The sequence below is a fragment of the Notolabrus celidotus genome, chromosome 5 (assembly GCF_009762535.1).
Source record: "Notolabrus celidotus isolate fNotCel1 chromosome 5, fNotCel1.pri, whole genome shotgun sequence".
Lineage (NCBI taxonomy): Eukaryota > Metazoa > Chordata > Actinopteri > Labriformes > Labridae > Notolabrus > Notolabrus celidotus.
Window position 1 is genome coordinate 19504133 of NC_048276.1, and position 20777 is coordinate 19524909.

Genomic DNA, 20777 nt, shown 5'->3' on the forward strand with positions numbered 1-20777 from the left:
TATGCAAATTAGAGTCCCTTCATGGTGAAACAAAACCCAAGTATGGCTCACCCTGTCAGGATTGTAATTCACATAACCCTCCATTCACTTGCTACTCTGTTTGTGTCCATGGTTACCACACAGCAGCTACTCAGTGTCATGTAAATTAATTTATGTATTTTGATTTATCTTGCTGATTGTTGTGTGATTCAGAGGTTCAAACTATTTTAATCAGGACTCAAACTGTCTGCTGTGATATTGATTGATTGTAAACAGAACACCTCTCTGACACAGAGTGATACATGCAGAGAAAAGTGTCATGGATGTTTGGTTTATCATGGAACGCTTCTTGTTACAATGTTACAATGTCATTTAGCAGACGCTTTTATCCAAAGTGCCATACATACGAGAACAAGAACAACACAAGCAAAGATCTAGACAAGAGGAAACAAGATCAGTTAGAGTAACAAAGTGCTTCAAGTCAATTTGGATGCAGGTACTGCCAAGCAGTGAAAAGGCTATGCACACAAGTAAATAAGGATTTTTTAAATTTTTTTGTAAAATAAGGAACATCTACAATGAACCAACCAAACAATTTAAGACCTTCCATTATCATCACCAACAATGAACTTGTCATCACCACAATAATGACAAAAGTACCAAGTGCTGGGTCACTCAAGAGCTGAACACAGATTCCCAGAGTAGAGCAGGACAGTGCGAGTCAACTTTAGCTGGAAGACATGATCTGCCACTGGGGACAACAGTGGAGAACAGTCTAGCTAAGTGCATAGTGCTTCCTAAAGAGCTGGGTCTTTAGCTGTCTTTTGAAAGTAGAGAAAGATATCTTGTCCAATCAGATAACTTGTTCATAACCTTGTTGTATAGTTCATAGTGCAGTTATTCTGAAACCAATGACCATTTGAAGACTGGAGGTCACTCAGCCAGGGCACCATCATTACTGATGGTTATGTAATATGTAAATGAGTGATTTATATAGACTGTGTTTGTCTCTCCACTGACTGAAACACTGGTTCTGTCACCTTATATACAGTTAATGATGTCACCAAGTCAAATTCAAATAAAAGCATAGTATGTTGACAATTCAAAGTTGTGGTTTCAAACTATTCCCAAACGCTAAAATATATATCGGAAGAGTTTTCTGTGACAGTAATTGCGCCCCCTTCCACACTGGCTGTGAATATTTCAATGAGAGAGATTCTGCAGTGAAAAAAATGGTGTCAACCCGTTTCAGCTTTAATGTCAGAGTTCAAAGCTGAAATAAGTTGCCTTGAGCAGTCTGACTCAGTCCTTATGTAATTGCGGTGAGTACGCAGACCTGCTGCATGCCTTGAGAAAGCTAAATCATGACGATGCTCCTTGTGGATGATTGGATTGTTATTTTCTGTTGCATCAATAAGCAAAACATCAAAGGAGCTTATAAAAACACGACACATGCGGTTGCACAGTTGTGATATATGTCTCTTAAAGCACAGGACTTTGTTGTTGGGGCATTGTTCATTGTCCAGTATAAAATAGAGGGGTGTGTCATGGGTGTTCTCTTGTCTTGCAACCACTGCACAGCTGCAACCACTATTACACTTCTCTTTAACGTACAAATACAATATTACATGGCTGCTGACAAATTCTCAAATTGACCTTATCAAAATTATACTTAAATATATGTATATTGATTGTTTCTACATACTGTCTGTATATATGCTCCATGCTGTTGAGTTGTGCTATTTATTTTGACGTGTGCTGCTGACCTCTTGGCCAGGTTGCCCTTGTAAAAGAGGTCTTGATCTCAATGGGCCTCATCTGGTTAAAGGGGTTAAATAAAAAATTAAAATACTTAGAAACACTTGTAATAATTATAATAATCATATTTCTACCAAAGCTTTTACATGCAATCCTCATGGATTTATCTACATTGCAGTGTTGAAGAGCAGCAGATTAATGCTGATGGGGGTTCGACCTGTGCTTCTAATAACAACTGAATCTCTTATATTAGCTTCCATTAATCTTTTTATTCAATTTCTTTATGTATTCCATTTTGGCATAAGTTCACACAACTAGAATAATTCTAGGACCTCTATAGGTTCAAGAGGAACTTCCTCAAAGTACATGTAGCTATCTGTGAGGCAGATGACTGATTTATTTTTAAATTCAAGATTAATCGCTGCATTACAAAAGTTAATCTTGAGAACTTTTATCACATTTGCAATTGTGTGTAGAAAATGCCATTATTGTGTTGAAAAATGTTTTTGTTGGTTCATATGAACAATGTAAAGTAATCTTTACTGGTGTCTTCATTTTGATCTGGTTTTATTGTTCAAATAAATGCTGCACTGCTCCACCAGTGTGGTCTGAAGACTTAGAGGTACGAGACAGCTACAGAGTATACAGTGTTCATTTTTATAAAGGATTACACTGTTACATATTAGGATATATGCAGGAGTGCATGTACAAAATGTCCTGTCTGTGTAAATACGGTGTGAAATTACTCAAAGATATTTTTGATCACTCAAAGACGTTAAGTGATTCCTGTTTAATGCGAAAACATTTTTCACTTTAATGTCTTTAAGTGAGTTTTATCCACAGGTCTGTTGTGATTCAAACACTCCAAAATAGTGCTCTGTTGACTTTTGAGATTCGGTTGCACGCTGACATCAGTCTGATTAGCTGCAACTGTATGCTTAGCTCGTAGGTGATAGCTCAAATATCAAGTACTTCAGTGATACTCTAATTCTATTATATTTTTATTTTTTTTTAAAAAGTGAGATAAACCTTTCAGAAGTACAGTGGTGGTGTTTTTGTCTATCACACAGCAGCAGGAAGATTCTGCAGCGGCTCTGTGGTGGGCTGAAAGGGACAAATATGTAAATTAATAATAAAAAGGAACATTTTTTGGACCTTAATCAAAGACCTTGACACTGAAAGCTCTGTCTTAACCAGAACAAACTCAAACAGTTTTAAATGCCCTTTAAAGTTCCTGAAGTAGGAGACAACTGACAGAAGTCCACCTAACATTTTTTCCAGTCAGCATTTACTTCCATATTTAGTCCCATTCCTCTATTAAATACTGTCTGCACAGGGCCAGACTAATCAAGATCATTTTTCCCAGGCTGCTGCTCCTAAAAGGGATTACTGCTGGTTAGCCTATCACTTGGCTGACTCTCACAGAGCGGACTTTGAGCCAGGTCCGTCTGCTTTACTGACTCCGCTTTCATCGTCCCGACACCAAGAACTGTGAGTCTCATTTACACAAGATGCCTCGGTGCTCCTGGTTCACCTTTGAGGACTGATCAGGATGCAAACAAGGCTCAAAGATAAAGACATCAAAGCCTTCTATTAGACTGCTGCGCTGTGACCTCTGACCTCTCTTGCTATCCAAACTCAAGTGCTTTCCATAGAAAGGGTGAAGTTTCTGAGCAGCCTATTTAAACATGCTGATTTACTGGTTGTTCTTCTCTGTTGGATCAAAAAGCTTTACGTTGTTTCACATGCATTCTCACCGTTTATCACATTGTGGATGTAAACTCACGTCAGCTGCTGTGAACAGATGACAGGATACTATCGCCTCTGGTGGGAAGTGAACTCTATAACAGTGTCTGTGCTGTGAAAAGTAGGATCCTAAAACGATACTAGCAGTGAATGGTCACCTTCCGTATTTATTCAATTGTCTTTGATGAAAGCCATTGTGCGAAGAACAAAGCAACAGTCAGCACACAGGGTGCTTTTCATTTCACTCATTTGTCCACTTGTGTTCTTTCCTTGCATCTTAACTGCTTCCTGCACAGGGGAAGTGCTGAATCTATGATTGGCTATTTGCCTCGTCAGAAGCAGGACTAATATTAAATAAACTATTAAGACTGCGTTTTAACGGTCTACTAGTAATTCTCTGTTGTTGGAACTTTAAATTGTAGAAAATTACTTAATTCTTCTTTTTTACAAGACAGGTGGGTAAGAGAGAAATCAGTTCATCAAAAATGCAAGCAAACTTCTGAACACCAACTGACGAAAATACACTTATTGTCAATATTTCTGCACCAAAATGTTACCAGTAAATGTGTTTTTGGCAGACAGTGTGCAGGAGTTAGCCCACTTTAACTTGTTTTTGGTCAAACATGTTGTGAGTCCTTAACAATTTAATCTCTTAAGATTTATGTTTGTGGTCAAAGTAGAATTAATAAGTGGAGACAGTAAGAATAAATAGATGATATTCATACTTGTGTTTGTGCACACATACCTACGGTGGCCCTGAAGGACAAAACACATTTACAAAAGATGAAACACTTTTACAAAGTTGGAGACAATTTTACAAACAACGGAACACTTTTCCCATTAAGTCTGACTCCTTTTAGCCTGACTCAGTTTAGCCTGAGGCTATGTGGTCTGAGGCCGTTTAGCCTGAATTCTGACACATGATGAAATGACCCCTCACTCCATCACTTCAGGATCACTTACGGTACTTGGTACATTCCCTTTCCGTAAAAATGAAATGTTAATTTGTTTCAGAAATGGTAAAAGTGTTTCATCTTTTGTAATTTTGTTTTATAAAATGTAAATTTGTCTGCAACTTTGTAAAAGTGTTTCATCTTTGTAAATTTGTTTTGTCCTTCAGGGCCACTGTACATACCTCATACCACCCCTGCACATACCTCATACCACCCCTGCACAAGTCAGTGCCTCATTTGGGCCATACGAGTCAGTCTGGACTGGACAACAGTCTTGATATGCCCCTGTTCCAGCGAGAATTTGGAAGAGGAAGAGACACATGGACAAAGGGGACAAATTAGCCAAATTAGAAATCCACAGCTGAGGCAACATCAGATACTGATCATGAGCTGCTCAGCTGTCTCCCATGTATTTAGTGAACCTTTCATTTAAAGTTATCATTACATGTACAGATGGACATTAGCAATAGAAAATAAACCTTTGGTCATTGAGATGTGTAGATTGTTTGACGTAGCTAATAATTACAGGTAATACACCCTGATCAGATTGTTAATTTGAATCATTTAGTCTTCCTTTAAAATTTTTGACTGTATAAACAGATCAGAGTGTATGTGGCTTTTTTTACTTGCATTATTGTGTTCTGCAAACCAGTCCTCCACAGAGCTATGTGTTTCTATCACCTTAATTGGTAAAAACAATAATGTTCATGATGTCAAACCTCAGTTCTGAACTGAAGAAGCCTTTCGAAAAATCTTCAAGAATTTTTGCCAAGTCCAGTTGCCTCTTATCATCAAGCTTTGAGTTAATATGAAGTGGATGACTGAAAGCTTTCACAGACATTAGCATGAATACTTAGAAATGAGAATTGTCATCATGTTTAGGTCTGTTGATGTCCTGAAATTCTCGTTACTTCGCTCAACAGCAACCCCCTTTTTTATAATATTCATGAGTCACACTGGTTACCGCTCAATGTCAGAAAATCTGGAATCACATCTCTGCTTGACATAATTTAAACATAAAAGTAGGGGTGTAAATATCTCCTTAACAAGGTGATCCAAATTGAACTTCGATGGATATGATTAATCAAAAGAAAGATTTATTCAGTGCAGTTTGATTTATTGGTTCAGTTTAGTCTGATGCAAATTGATAATTGAATCCTAATTATTATTTACTTGATATTTGAGAAGAAAAAAGACTATTTGTCTTTCAAAATAACTCAGCATTGTTTCCCAGAGATAAAAGACTAGGCCTACTGTACAAAGTGAAATAATAACACACTGAAGACAAAAATGAATCGAGCATTTGTTTTCTGAATCAGTCTGTAAACATGTTTAACTAAAGCTGTACAGTTTGTCATTTTAACATGGAACTCTGAAGATTGACACAACCAGGCAGAGTGTGATGTAAAGAGGTGGAGTTTGAGCCTCCTAGCCAACAGCTATGCGTTCCCGACCGGGAGTAAAGTCAGTCATGTCCTTATTTGGGCAAAAACTTGTAATCTTAATATCTTCTGACCCGTCGTGTTAGAAAAAGATTCACCCCCCGTACAGTGTGTGCCGATAGAGAAATTAGTTACGTAGAGCCAAGACGTTTTTTTGAACAAGGCTGTAAACATGTTTATTAATGTATCGATGAACTGCAGTTTATAACACTTCAGCATGGGCTTCATCATTTGAGACCGGAGGTTGCCGTTTGAGCAAGACACAAGTTTCTTCCTTTAGTACTGACTTTGCTCTTCAGTCACAGAAACTGCTGCTTGTTTTTATTCCCCGCTTGCAAACATGACATCAATGTGGCCATGGTGGCTCTGTGAGTAATATCACTGACATCATGATAGCAAGGTTAGCAGGTGTATCAATTGGATTTCAGTTATTTGGGTTACAGTTGCTGGTGACAGCTTTGTAGAAACACACATGAACACCTTGCAGCATCAATCCACACTCAAGTGTGGGATTTTCGTATTTGAAGCTTAAGATTCAGGAAGCAGCCACATCACACGGAGAAGCAATAAAGGTGACTGCACTTGTTTTCTCTGCACCATACTGACAAAGTCTGGCCCACTGAACTTTAACTGCATCTGACTATCTGATGGGCTGCTTCGCCTCTTTTTCAGAGAGGGTCACTTTCAGTCTGGGGATTCCTCTGGTTTCTCTGAGGGAGAAGGGCACCCTTTGTCCCTCAGGCCCTCAGGGACACGGGTCGCTTGAGTGGAGATTTAGGAGTTAGTGAGGTGCTGTCCTGTTGACTAGATAGATCAAGGTACCCCTGTCAGATATGAAGCATCCACCCATTGATCTCCAGCCTGTCCTGATGCTTAACTGAAAAAGCATTAGAGGCCAGCTCAGGGGAATGAACAGGAGGCTTTCATTCATTCTTTACTCTCTAGTGATGCATGTCTCTGTAAGAAGGCTGCTGTCTCTGTTAGCCTGTCCATCACAATAAGGCTTTTGATTCCTTTATGATGGGGCAAAACACAGGACAAGAGGCAAGGGGGGCCTTAAGCAGCTTGAAATGAGGCTAGAGTTTTAAAAAGCAGCTGCAGCCTGGTTCCAGGAAACAAAAGGTGAGTGTTGTTTTTCATAGATTTGATGATACAACAAGCTCCTCTTAGACTTAAAAACAGCCTCTGTAACATCAAGGACAGGTCAATTAGAAAGGGATTAAAGGATGGAGATCTGTGCGTGCAGGAAAAGTGAGAGGCTTGTCCATGAGCCTGAGCTTGCAGACAAAAAAGGGAGCCAACAGAGTGTATAATAATATCAGTTTTCAGAACACAGAGATGCAGACGTTGTTTTGATCACCGGTCCATTAGCTTGAATTGCACCCATACAGGCAGAAGACACTCTCATTAAAAAGACATGTCAGTATTTTATTCTTTTGTTCAGAACACATTCTCCATATTATTTATGACTCTTTCAAGCATTACAACCTGACAATCTCATACACTTACACATCATAAGTAAAGTCAATATGTCATGGACAACTTGATGCTTCATATATATGGGTTTGCATTCAGTACTATATAAACTTTCCAATACATAAATAACAATAACTGTGCGTCTCATATCAATATACACATTCGGTACATAAATACATGTGTACAATGACACAGCATAGAAATATAACTTGATGCATTATGAAACAATGGAATATATACACAGATTCCTTGCTTGGTCATTACAGTACATCTTGCTGGCGAATTGCACAGATCTCTCGCTAGAATACGGAGCGAGTCCTCCTGAATAAATGAGCGAGAACTCAGTGGGGTGTAATTCACAGTCGATAACATTCAGTGCATCCGAGACCCTTTTTTTACAAGCCGTGAACACAGTCACATGTTCTCAGGGAGAAGCTCGGTGAACTTCACAGGTCAAAAGTGAAACAGTGGAGAGACTGAGTAGAGTAATGAATGAATTTGGCAACTCGCGTGAGTAGCTTAACCCTGCATTCATGAACATGTAGCTCATTATTAGCATCTGTAACATCAAGACATGCATTTTCATGCAGAGTGTTGGAGATGAATTGGAATAATGACTTGGTTTGAAGAGATACAGTAAGAAACATGGTCCTATTTTGCTGCCCATTGGATTTGAAAAGGCGCTCTGAAGCCTAAAGATGGAGGTCGCCATATTGGAAATGCTGACTCCAATTGCTAATTTTCTAATGATAAGTCTGAGAGGTGGAGTTGAGGCCGTAGACTTGTTGTCTGGCAAACCGCTACAACACCCCCAACTGTCAGTCAAAGCAGCTACTCTGCAAATTACTCAAAACTCTGAGCCTTGATAAAATCACAAGGGTTGAGAAATCAAAAACATCACCCACAGAGTTTTTAGAGTTAATAGAGGAATGGGATAAAGAGACGAAAACCTTTGGCTTTTGGAGTCAGCCTCAGGTGGACACTGCAGGTTTTTGGACTTCCATTTTGGCTTAATTTTCTGACACCCAAGGTTGCTGCTCAAAGAAAGAAGTGACATTTTATGCTGGGTGTTGACAGATTGGCAGATACGTTGCATTTAAGAAACGGATGAAGTTGTTGAAGTGCCTTAAACCTGCATTCTTTCTGATCGCCAGCAGGGGGGAAACTCATCTGTTTGCAAAAATGAGTCAGATAAGAAATCTTTGCGAAAACGAGCATACATATCAGATGATTTTACACTTAAGTAAGTAGTAAGTTAGTAAACATTTCTTATATGTTTATGGTCTTAATTACTAGTTTCAAGTCTGCTTTATTACAGTAATATTTGCTTCTTAAAAGCTACAGTCCCACGGAGAGAAAAAATTGATGGTAAAGCAGAGTTGCTGCCATTGCAAAGTTTCAACTAAGAAAATAATCTGACACTTTGTTTCCACCCTGTTTTGGAATGTGGACACTTCTGATTCTAAAAATCAAGATGGTGATCACTGGAATGCCAAAGTCAAGGATTCAAACAGGTGTTCTTAGACCCGTGGTGGATGTTGCAGTGGCTAGCCCACTTCTTTTATAGTCTTTGTGCTCTCTCCTCTATCTGACACCAGACTAACAATTGCTTTGTCATGATTAGCGTTAGCATCTCTGCCTCCTCATCCTGGTCTCAGGTGTCAGTGGCGTTTGATTTTAAGCTGAGATAGACTGCAGCTCTGCTCTCAGATCAGCATGCAGTCGTTCCCTGTGAGAAATGCAAAACCTCACACTGCTCACTGCCCTCTCACGTCCCACCAGCTGCTGACTGAGTGACTGTGCAGGTTCACCTGATGGCTGCGCTCTGTGCTCCTGGACCAGGAGAGAAAAGGCCTAACTGCTGACTCCTTTGACCGCTGGCTTTGAAATGGAGCTTGTTTTTGTGACTCAGTCTTGCTATTAATAGCGCAATGCTGTTCACATGCACCACTGAGGGAACCACACATCACGTGCTGGGTCAGGGGGCAACAACGGCACTCAGAGCACAACCCATCAGAGACATTAGCGGAGACTAAATTTACCTGACATTGGAAGAAGCGGATGACGTCTAAAGGGTACGAGGATGTGTGTTTGTGCTTGTGTTATTGTAGTATGGTGTGGTGAAAAGTTTGGGTATGACTCAGGGATCTGGTGTGGACTTAGAGTTATCTCTTTAGTGCTTGGTAACCTTCTTTATGGCACATTCAAAACGCTGAAATAAGACCTACTGCTTCACTACGCATGCATGAATCTGATCGAACCTTTACAGCACCTTTCGTAAAGCATTCCTTGAACGCCTTTGTCATTTGTGTTGTACGGGAGGAACACCAGGTGAGTGTTGGCTGCACTACGACGTGGTCCATCATCTTAGCAACCATGCAATGGAGAGTTTACAAACCAGAGTTCAGTTTAAAATGATACAGAACTTATTGTGTTCATGGATGTCGCAGTGCAGCATGAGATGTCTTGCTCTAGTTGGGTTGGGAAAATCCCAAGGCAGTAGCGATGGTGACCATGAGGAGGGTAGAGCTGATGAGGGTCACAACACCACCTGACCGGTACACCTGTCTGCCATTCAGTGGCTGCACCGGCCTGAAGGTCCCCACCATCGCCTTCCCATCTTGGAACTTGAGCTCAGAGAATGCCCGCAGCTGGAGAACAGAGGATAAACACAAATGTTAGAGCACAAATTGTGATCATTTAAGGCTACCAAGGCTAATTTTGTATCTAACATGATGAATGTAGACAGTACACACACATATTTCTTTGGCTGTAACTTTGCTGATCGAAGTTTTAGCAGTGTCAGAGAGCAGGGAATATCATGTTACTGAAATTGCATTTTAAGGACAGTTTGCAGAAACTTGCTCATTGATGACTACTGAACATTCATTATTGATATCATCATTTAGTAAATGTAACCACCAAAACTATAGCTACTTTATTTTTCATTATAATCTCTTTGACCAGCTTCTCTCCCTGTCTTTGACTCTGGCTGCCGTGAAGATGTGCTCACAGTAAAATGACTTATTAGGAGACTAATCACAGAATAGTTTTTGCATCCTTTCTTTGAAGTTACCTGACAAAGCTGACTGACTGGACATTGCACACAAAACCAAACCTGTTCCTTGCACAATCTAATTAATAACCCAGTATTTTTTTTGCACTTCATATCAACAGGCTTGATTAAATGTTGTTTTTTGCTGACATGCTAACATGGTTACTTTCTCCAAATGTATTGCCCCCCTATGGGCTAGCTTTGTCATTGTTAAGTCTCTCATAGTGTGCAGTGCTAACCTTTTGAATTCACTTCCCAAACACTGTAGTTCACCAGAGGTGAATTCCATGTGAAGCTACGGTACAAATTTACTTTTTTTTCATCAGCGACTAAGAGCTAATGTTTTATTCACCCCTTGCTGGTATGGGTTGGCAGCGATCTGAAGCCAAGTGTTCAAAAATGTTAACTTTGTCCTTGTGTCAATGTTGCACTCCAGTTTCTGGAAAGAGCTCATTAAGGTCAGATCATCAAGCACCAAGTCTGTGAATTGATGTTTTTTGAAACAAATCAAAATACATTTAAACTACTTTATAATACTCTACAGAAGTACAGCATTTAAGAACTTGTTTTTTATGTGAGGTTGTCAATTTAATGTTAATCTATGCTTTTGACCTTACTACGATTATTGGACAGCCATAACAACAAGTTACTTGAGAGATCTAAAATTTAAAATGGACATAAAGGCAAAAGTGTATCTAATACAGGACCGTGTTAAATGCTACACTCAAACTTTTTGCTCTGATTCCTTTGTGGTATATTTGGAAGCTCTTATAAAATATTTAATATTAAAGAGACACTTCCCCTTTAAATTCATTCAATGGTTTGATTTAAATAACTCTTTGGACACAATCAGATCAATAACCCAACATTACAGAGCAGTCATTAATCATCTCACAAGTTTTTAGTAGGTTGTTGAATCTGAGCTTCAACTGTAATACAGGATATAAATACTTTGAGTCCGACCTTTATTTTGTGAAAAGAAAGTGTGAAAACTTATTGAAAAATTATATATTTTTTTAATGTCTGCTCTTGTATCCTGACCTGCTCAATGCTCAGTGGGATGGGGCTCTCAAACAAAGTCCAGACCACAGCCTCGGTGCACCCCGGAGTGGTGAGAGAGCCCTTGTAGCGGTAATAAGAGGTCAGATTCTGCTCAGTTGGGATCAGTTGAGCCAGAGAGACGGGAAGCAGAGATGTATTTCCGTCTGCAAACATAGAATCCATAGAATACATTTTTAGCATCACTGCTGACCAGTTACATTTTACTTGATTAGATGAGCTTGAGCACTCACCTTTGTTTTGTATGCTTTTCAGAGCGTTGATGATGGGATCATACTTTCGGTTTGCACTGTTTGACCTCTGAAAATATAAAAACACTCCTCTCAGCACTGCAGGTTTCAACATCAGATCTCTTCTGTGACAGCATACTGATTTGAACATTAAAGGATTTAAAAGTGTTACCTCATAGAAAAAACCAAGGACTGCAACTCCTTCGGGGTCTGATAGTGCTGTGGTCAGGTCAGTGTAGTGGTGCTTCATGTGAACAATGTGCAGCTGAGGAGAAAATATCAAAGATGTCACAACTTTTTTTATTTACAGTCTTTTTGTCTTTTTTTACATTTGGGTACAATGTCAGGGTGGATCAGACCAACAGAAATGTCACGATTTTATCACTTCAGTGTTTGACTACCTGCCTTAACAAAGGCTACAGATATCTTAGATATCAGTGTGACGCATTCAGCTCATTATTGATTCTACTCACTGTGTGTCCAGAGTCTGATAAATTCTTATCCTCTGTGCCATTAATCCAAAAACTCTGTTAAAAACCTGTCAATAAGTCACACTGGGCCACAGATTAATGTGTTACTTTAAGCACAGGCCATTTTTCTTTTTACCAGGTATCCTTTCATACACGGTTACTTCTTGTGCTATGTTCTCATACTGTCAGGTCGGTGGTAGAACAAGGTCTCATTTAAGACTCTATTTAATTATCTGATTAACTCTGTTAAAGAGCTGTATCCAGCTGTTCAAGAAAACTTTATAGCCTCTTTGTGACTGTTTTTAAGGATTCATGTCTACCACAGAAGAAAGGAAGGCTCCCACAGACAAGGTATACAAGGCAGGAAGAAAAAAAGAGCAAACAGTATCTACAACAGTAGGGAAATGAATGATATTGCAGATGTTCCTCTTTAAATCAATCAGAAAATTCACATTTCAACTACACAGAAAATCCTAATTTTTATCAGGTATATCTTATTTTGAAACATTTGTTCATTTAAGTCTTGTGTTTCTGTATGCTTTAACAATTTACTTAGTACTTTAACTAAAGTAGTATGTGAAGTTTTTTCATTCTTTTTTCCAGGGGTGTGTCCAGACTGTCTTAACAGGGGTGGCCCAGCCCAGGATACTTACTTAAGCTGGGGGGGGGGATGACGTTTGTACGCCCTGTTTATTTATCATTTCTCTCTCAACCAATCTTTAGTACTTTATTAACCTCAAATAATTATATAGATGATATTCATGTGCATGACATTTCAGCTTTAGGCAGCACCTCATCAGAGCGGGTGCATGTCCATATTCTAGGCTTAATTATTTAATTAGATGGTGATGATGGACTCAACCTAAATTTCAAACAGACAAAGTTGTAGAGCAAATAGGAGCAATAAGCCCTTATTATGTAAATATCTCTCAACTTGCCACAAGCCCACACCCATGACGGTTTTTCCTCTTACAATAGATTAAAAAATGTCACCAATCAACAAATGTAGTTCAATATGGTATTTTTTTTTATTATTTTTTACATCCCATTAGGCTGTTTAAGGTCTTTAACATAAACAACACCCATCATTCCTCACATGTGCGATCTCTTATTCTTCAACCATTGCCATTTACCCATAGTACCAGATGACCATGTTAGAGACAGGCTGTACAATAAGTGGAAAGATTTACCTCCATGGGATACTGCTCCCCATCGATGGTGTGTTCAGAGCCAGGCCCTCCATTGTTGCCCCAGTGCAGGTGGAATTGCACTGCCTTGTAGGTGGATGGCAGGCCTCCACCTGAGACGGTGCTCATGTGAGGGACTCCAACCTGAACTGGAGTGCACAAATACAGAGCACAAAGGGTTAACACAACAGTGTCAAACAGGGTTCATTATAAGCTGTTCAATGTTAAATATGCATACCTGAGTGTCCGTTGTTTTTGATGGTGCCTCTGAAGGTCTGCTGGTAGTTGTCAAATTTAAAAGGAGTCAGTCGCTCGTCTTTCAGAGTCTTTCTGGTGACAACATTGATGGGTGACTGGTATTTTCCTCCACATTTGCTGTCTGCATGGTCCCACTTCTCTGGTGCTAAAACCAGAAAATCATCTCAGTTGAACAACTTGCATTGATTGCTTGTTGTTAGGCTGTCTCTTTGATCAACAGGATTTTGATACAGAGCAGGTCATGGATGTTGGACGGTGTCTCTCATGGTTCATTTAAAGTGTTTCCAAGCAGCCGACAGTGATTCACATATTACTATTTTACGATAAAGACAATCTTTGGATTTAATTGAACATTTTAAATATTGTACTATATTCTTTCCTTTTTAGAGGAAATATTGTATTACCTTACAGAACTGTTAACCCTCCATTACGTAAATCATGGATGGAGTTCCACAGGGATCCATCCTTGATCCTTTACTATTCTTCATTCACAAGCTAACCTTTGGTCTGCATATTATCAAGTCATCATATAAATTCATGTTTTCATTCAGTAAGTTCTCAGAGGTCATCTCATCCCCAGTAATATGATGCAACTGAACAAACTTGGTCTGTTTTCACGGTATCAAACTTAAACTAGAGTCTGTAAAACAGACCATATTCTTAGTCAAACCTCAATAAATCTGAAGACATCATTTCAGTTTTAGACCCCTATTATTCAGACTTCCTCACTCTTGCCATCATCCTTGTCATCATCACCTTAGAGTCACATGTGGCAAGCTTTATTTTGACATGTGAACTCACTCACTCCTTCAGTACATTTAAAAACTCTGATCCTTTGCGACCTGCACTTTACACTGAAGTTCATGCTTGCGTTACCTCACAGTCACTTTATTTAAAGTCATTTTAATCTGAATCAGTCTGAGTCATGCCTCTTCAAACTTCAGCTCAGGTTGCATCAGCAAGGCTAATCACAAGAAGTGCCATTTTATTCATATAATCCCAAGAAACAGATCCTACATTGGTTTTATATGTTTTAGACGAGATTGTTAAACTTGAAGCTCTTGTGGGGAATTTATCCCTGGTTGTGAAACAGGCTGAATATAATCCCAATGATTCTTCATGACTTACTAAAGCAAACACAAATTTCAACAAGCAAACTGATTATTGCTATAGTCATTATTAATACCCAAAACCACTGCTAGAGTGAAGTTGGCAGACAAGGTGATTGACAGAACGTTGCAGAAACAGACCTCATTCTTGACGTGTGCCACATTTGACTTTTAAAAGAAAGGAGGTGGAGATTTTCTCTTTTAAAAAAAGGGTATCCCTTTGTCCACAGGGGGCACCACAATCAACACAAACTTAAAGTTCCTCACAGGAGCTCTAAGTAATCCCCTTTAATGTGTGACAAGTATTGGATTAGCTCCTGATTATCTGAGATTAACTTGATTAATTTGGTATCCCTTGTTTCTGAACTGGTTTGATATCAGGCATCTCATTTTACATATCACCTTAAATTGTTTTTAATTAATATTTTCTCATATTGTTCATGATGTTTTTTTCTCTAATTGTTATTTTTTTAAAACTACTTTTTCCAATTCTAAAAGGTTTGTATTTTATTTGCAGTCTAATTACATAATTCAATTTTACTTTTCTTTGGATGAAATGTACATCATGCTTTTGATGAGAGCTTTATCAATAGAGATATTGTGCAGTTATTAAACCTGTTTCAATGTTGCAGTAATAAAAGCTTACCATTGCACTGATGATCACAGCTGAATTGGGACTGATAGCACCAATCTGAAACACAGGAAATCAAGTTTAAAGACTTAAGTTTTATGTTATCATAAAATATGTAAACAAAACAAACACACACTCAATAGCATCATGTCTCGAACAACATTTTTAACATAGACCCTGACAGCTGTCCAACAATATTTGATGAGTGCTTAAAAATGTGTCCTTTTATTAGCACTTCCTTATTTTCTTACTGTGAACTGTTCTCCTATTGGTTGAAGACCGCTGTGATTCCCAGCAATACAAAAAGCCCTAATACACAGGAATTGTCCTATTCACAAAAAAGTTGGTGTTTGTGCTTTATCTTTCCGTGCTATCAGAATAAACACAGAGCCAATCTTTACCATCAGCGAGGGTCCCATTCTCACATGTTTGTCTGAGGGTTTATTAATATTTCACAATTGGTTTGCATGTTTCCACCCTGTACCCGGAGACAAATATCTGCAGCTATCTCACAAATCAAATATTTATGGAAAACACACATGCCATTGAAAAACTGCGGGGAGGGTCTCCTGCTCTGTTGTTAGACTGGTTTGAGGGCTTCTACCGGTGTTTGTAAAGGAAGTCACTGCTTGGTTCCTTTGCCATGTTGGTTAGCCTTTTCCTGCTGCTCCTGAATGATAATGGGGTCTGAAAATAAACCAAGCAGGGGGGAAACATTTGTGTATAAGGGGAGGAGGGGGTCCGGATTTTCAAGCGGGCTATCATTTCCCAAAGAGGTCCCAGAAAATGAAAGAGACACAAATTCTTTCAGATTATCTCTAAGTTTGCTTTATTTATGCAGGATTTTCTGTGAGCAGAGCTTTAAGCCTTCAGAACTACCTAGAAAGTTCTTACTCTGTGGCTGCAGCCTGGGTGTGCACACAGAGTATTAAAGGATTATGATTTATTTCAAACCTTGCCTCTCTTTTGCATTATATTCTACATGGTCTGACAGGGGGGGCGGGAGATGTGAAAATGTGTCAGAAAATCTGGATCCAGGCTGCAGCTAAAATCAGGCTTATCATAGCTGCACTCACAACGCACAGCTGTGTGAGTCTGACAAAGACAAGATGTTCCCCTGACATCTGATAACATGCCAGTCATCAGACAAGGCCTTGTTAATAAATGCTCTTTACAGAACATGACAGTGGTTGCTGACGACATGATGTTTGCTCATATTCAGACTGGTAGTGCTAAAGGCATTCCTTTTTGTCCTCCTAATTTAGAAATGCAGACATAGTGCTCGTACTAAATTGAAGTACATCTTTTATTCTAATTCAAATTTAATTTCCACTACATTTCCAAGATTAAACTTTGATTTATTTAACTAATATGTTATACAATACATTACATTAAATTACACTATACTATACTATACTATACTATACTGTACTATACTATACTATACACGCAGAATTATTTATATTTGCATACTTAAAGACATCCCTCTACATTTACAGTTTTGCCTTTTCACTTCAAATCTGTTCAGCAGAAAGTACGCCCTTGTACTGAAGTAAATTTTTATAAAGAGACTTGTAAAATAATATTTTAGATCATGGATTGCTAAAGCAGCAAAAACTCTGAATAATTCCTCCATTATAGTGTGTAATACGAAATATCTATTTTTGCAGTCCTTAGTCTGTGTTGCTCATCTCAGCCAATCAGATTTCTGTCCGCACAACTCTCGACCAATCAGCGCCCTGCTTTGATCTTTTGTGCGGCGCAGACCAAATGAACAATATGAATAAGTTTCAATAATCTGAGAGCTCTGCCAGGAGAGCAAAAACACCGAGGAAACTGTCAAAAAGAAAAACAAAGGGCGGCGAAAATGGAAACAAAGAGGTCACGTACGTGTGCACGCACGTCGAGCACACAGAAACGTAATGTGACGGACCTTTTCATGCCATTGTGTTGTGCAGAGCCAGACATAAACTGTGCAGAGCTGCAGACGCTGCATTTACACACAAACATGGTTCAAAAGAAAGGTAGAGACTCTGCAATGCTGTGCCAGTCCTTGTTCCTCATCATGTGCCAAGCCGGGTCTTCAGGGACTCGCAGTCCCGAGAAATAAAATGAGGACCATCTGTTTTACAAAGTTACAAATCAGACAGAGCTAATCTGACTGCGTGTCTCTGTTAGGTTTCCATTGTGGGCGACCCCTCTAAAATACAATAAGTTATCTAAAAGGTATGAGTGCATCTGCTCCGCCATGAATTACAGCCATTCAGACACCACACTGCAGCTCAGAGCGCGTGGAACCTCTTCGCCAGCGCGAGCGCGTGAAAGACACATTATTTGTGTCCACGTGAAACATCTTATGTAAGACTGGAAGACAGCAGGAAACATCGACAATAACTCCACCTGGATGCCACAGACAAGTCATGAGTTAAAGCAGTGGTGTTGGAGTGTATTCAGATCTTTTCAGTAGGAAATGGAAAATGGTTTGAAATAAAATGCAGAATAGTTTAATAATTTTTTTTATCTGTTCATTTTATGAGATTGTATTTGTGTCTAAGTGTTCCTTAAATCACTTCGGTTTTCCCCATATAAACTGTCTCATTCGATCGCATTTCACTTGCAAGACGTGTGAGATTCACCACGACACACACTGGCGTGATTTTCCTACGAATTTGTTAAACATGACTTTTGGATGACTCCTTGGACCGAAGAGCCTACCATGGTCCCTCATTTATTATCGATGATCTGATCCATTAGAAACTTGGTGCTAGAATTTGCGCAGATTTTTACGCGGAATTAACGCCTCACCATCAGCCGCTCGGTAATGTTCGCGCGCTGCTTCACGCTCTTCTCTCTCTCTCTCCCTCTTGTGCGGCAACAAGGACGCAAACACTTTCATTGGCTCATTGGCTCAGTATGACTCTGAGCAGGTGCACGAGAGAGAGGGAGAGAGAGAGATAGAGAGAGAGAGAGAGAGAGAGAGAGAGAGAGAGAGAGAGATAGAGAGAGAGAGAGAGAGAGAGAGAGAGAGAGAGGGAGCTCAGCTGATCCAGGATCTGTGAATCATTTCGTGCCCTTGAACAGGGGGCTCAGCGGCGAAGAGTTGCACATGATCATGTCGGACGCATGGAGCAATGTACGGTGCCACATCAGTGTGTGAGGACAGGTGTGTGTGCGGGTAGGAGGGGGCGTTACGCAGGCGGTTTCTGTGCGGGATGAGACTCTATTTCGTCTGGGGGGCTGCGGGGACTCTGTTTTTTTTTACCCGCAAGAACATATTTTCTTCATCTATTTTCATCATATCGTTTTAATCGAGTGATGATTGACTCAGTTGGAGAACAGTTCATGTTAGACAAGTTCTGTTAAGGCACAAGAAATCTTTCTGTTGTCTTACCTTTCTACTTATTTTTAAGCGTGAGCAGCAAGGAGACAGCAAACACTAAATCAGATGTCAATGATAAATCAAATGCATGTCTGGATGTTAAATAACCTGGTGAATTTCGATCACTGGTTACAATACATATTTATTAAGAGGCAATCCCGCAGAACTACATTTATTTTTATCCAAATCTTTCTCAAATCTTAGAGCTCTATTAACCATCACTCAGGTGAGACTCGTTCATTTTTGTGACTATTTCTGTGTAAAAATAAAAGCCACAGCTGTAGGAATTTTTTCTCCCATCTTTTCTTAACTAATGAATGAAATGCCACTCACCTCCTGATCCCGTGCAGAGGGTCCACAGTGAAGCCAGTAGAGCGGACGCGATGAGCTGCTGCATGTTTGAGCGTCTGTGACTCGGCGGAGCTCGGAACAACACGGTGACTTGTTTTTTCCCGATGTGATCGCATTCTTGCAGGGGGTCTCATACTTATCTATCAGCATCCCCCGACAGGAAAGAAACAGTGGCCCCTCCCCCTTCGGGCATCCCTCTAATAGGGCTCTGCGCTGATAAGGTGGGGGCCAGTCGATGGGCTCCTGGTGGTGCGCAGGAGCCAAACATAATGCAATCAGCGATCTGGTGTGATGTGCAAACTGTTAGCGGAGATATAAGAGGAAATAGTGCCACTGCGGGGATTCACAGGGGGTTAATCATCAATGCGGGAGAGGGGGGGTCTTTGCTCCACAGGTAAGTTGAAGTGGTCCTCAGAGGGTTAATTGTCTCGAGATGTGAGTATTACATCTCCATTAACATTACAACACGACTTGCAACCACATTCCCATCAATTCATAATAAAAAAAAAACCCTCAGCAATTCACCCAGACTCTACTAAATATATATTTACATTCTGTTTCAGCTGCTTCCACATCTCTGATATTTAAACTAGGTGACATATTTAAATCCAAGTCTTAACGTCGTCTCCTTTTGATCAAATAGAGTTATTTATACCAACTAAATCATTTGACATCACTATGTGAGTGAGTGAAGAGGAATCCAGATCACTTTGGTTAAAGTTGCGCAGCAAATTAACAAATTAACAAATTAACAAATTAACAAATTAACAAATTAGCAACTAGATCAGCTGAGGCATAAAGGAATGTATATTTTGGGGAGGCGTTGATTTTAGCAGTCACTGAGAAACTTTAACAAAGCCATACTTAAAATAAAAGCTGTGAAATAATATCACCACAGCTCTTTACATCATGTCCACTTCTAACTGTACAGCTTCAGACCTGTTAGCAAAACTGTATATGATACATATCTAACTTGCCACCGGAAGGTACTGAACTTTAGTTGACTCTTGCCTTTATTTGAGACTTAGTTAATCATGATTCTCTTAAAGTATGAACAGTATTAAGCCTTTATGTTACCAGCAGGTAGTGAAGACAGAGAGGGTAACTGCTTGTTATTTATGTGCGCACACATACCCCAGCCACCCCAGCTATGTCAGTGCCCCAGTTGGGCCACCCTAGTCACAAAAAGGTCTGGCCTTGCCTGTGAGTGTCTGGAATAAAAGGTATTAATGATGTTGATTGACTCCTGTCAGTGTTGCATTATTACTTTGTTGTAAAGTGCTGCTCGTCTCATGAATGCAAAGAGAAAGTGGGACCACATCACACCTGTGCCGCTGTCTCCACTAGCTTCTGGTCTGGTTTTAAAACTTTGCTGTTAAAACCAGACTGAAAACCAGGGCTCATTGAGCCAATGCATAGGCACTCCTAACCTAAACAGCTGACCACTTTAAAGAAGATCTGCTCCCACTGTCCAATGTTTCAAACGTTTCAGACTCATTTCTTCTTTGGCTGTCTTTTCAACATGAGAATATTATCATCTTGTCAGATTTGACTACATTACTATGATGTATTGTTGTTTTCTTGTTTTACCTTTTGACTTTGTAAAGTACTTTGTTCTGCTTTGGTCGTTTTAATGTGCTGTAAAAATAAAATTGACATACCGTGACTTTCTTGAATTCTTTTAAATGACGTAC

General features: G+C 39.6%; 1 protein-coding gene across 1 annotated transcript; it reads right to left on the reverse strand.

Annotated features, from left to right (window-relative positions):
* Positions 1-7285: 7285 nt before the first annotated feature.
* Positions 7286-19139, reverse strand: ca4a (carbonic anhydrase IV a). The gene is made up of 8 exons (XM_034684073.1): positions 19066-19139; positions 15369-15413; positions 13594-13758; positions 13359-13504; positions 11871-11963; positions 11702-11768; positions 11451-11614; positions 7286-10005 (listed from the first exon to the last, which is right to left on the reverse strand). The coding sequence occupies exons 1-8, from the start codon at positions 19127-19129 to the stop codon at positions 9826-9828; spliced, it is 924 nt and encodes a 307-aa protein (XP_034539964.1). The 5' UTR covers positions 19130-19139; the 3' UTR covers positions 7286-9825.
* Positions 19140-20777: the final 1638 nt, after the last annotated feature.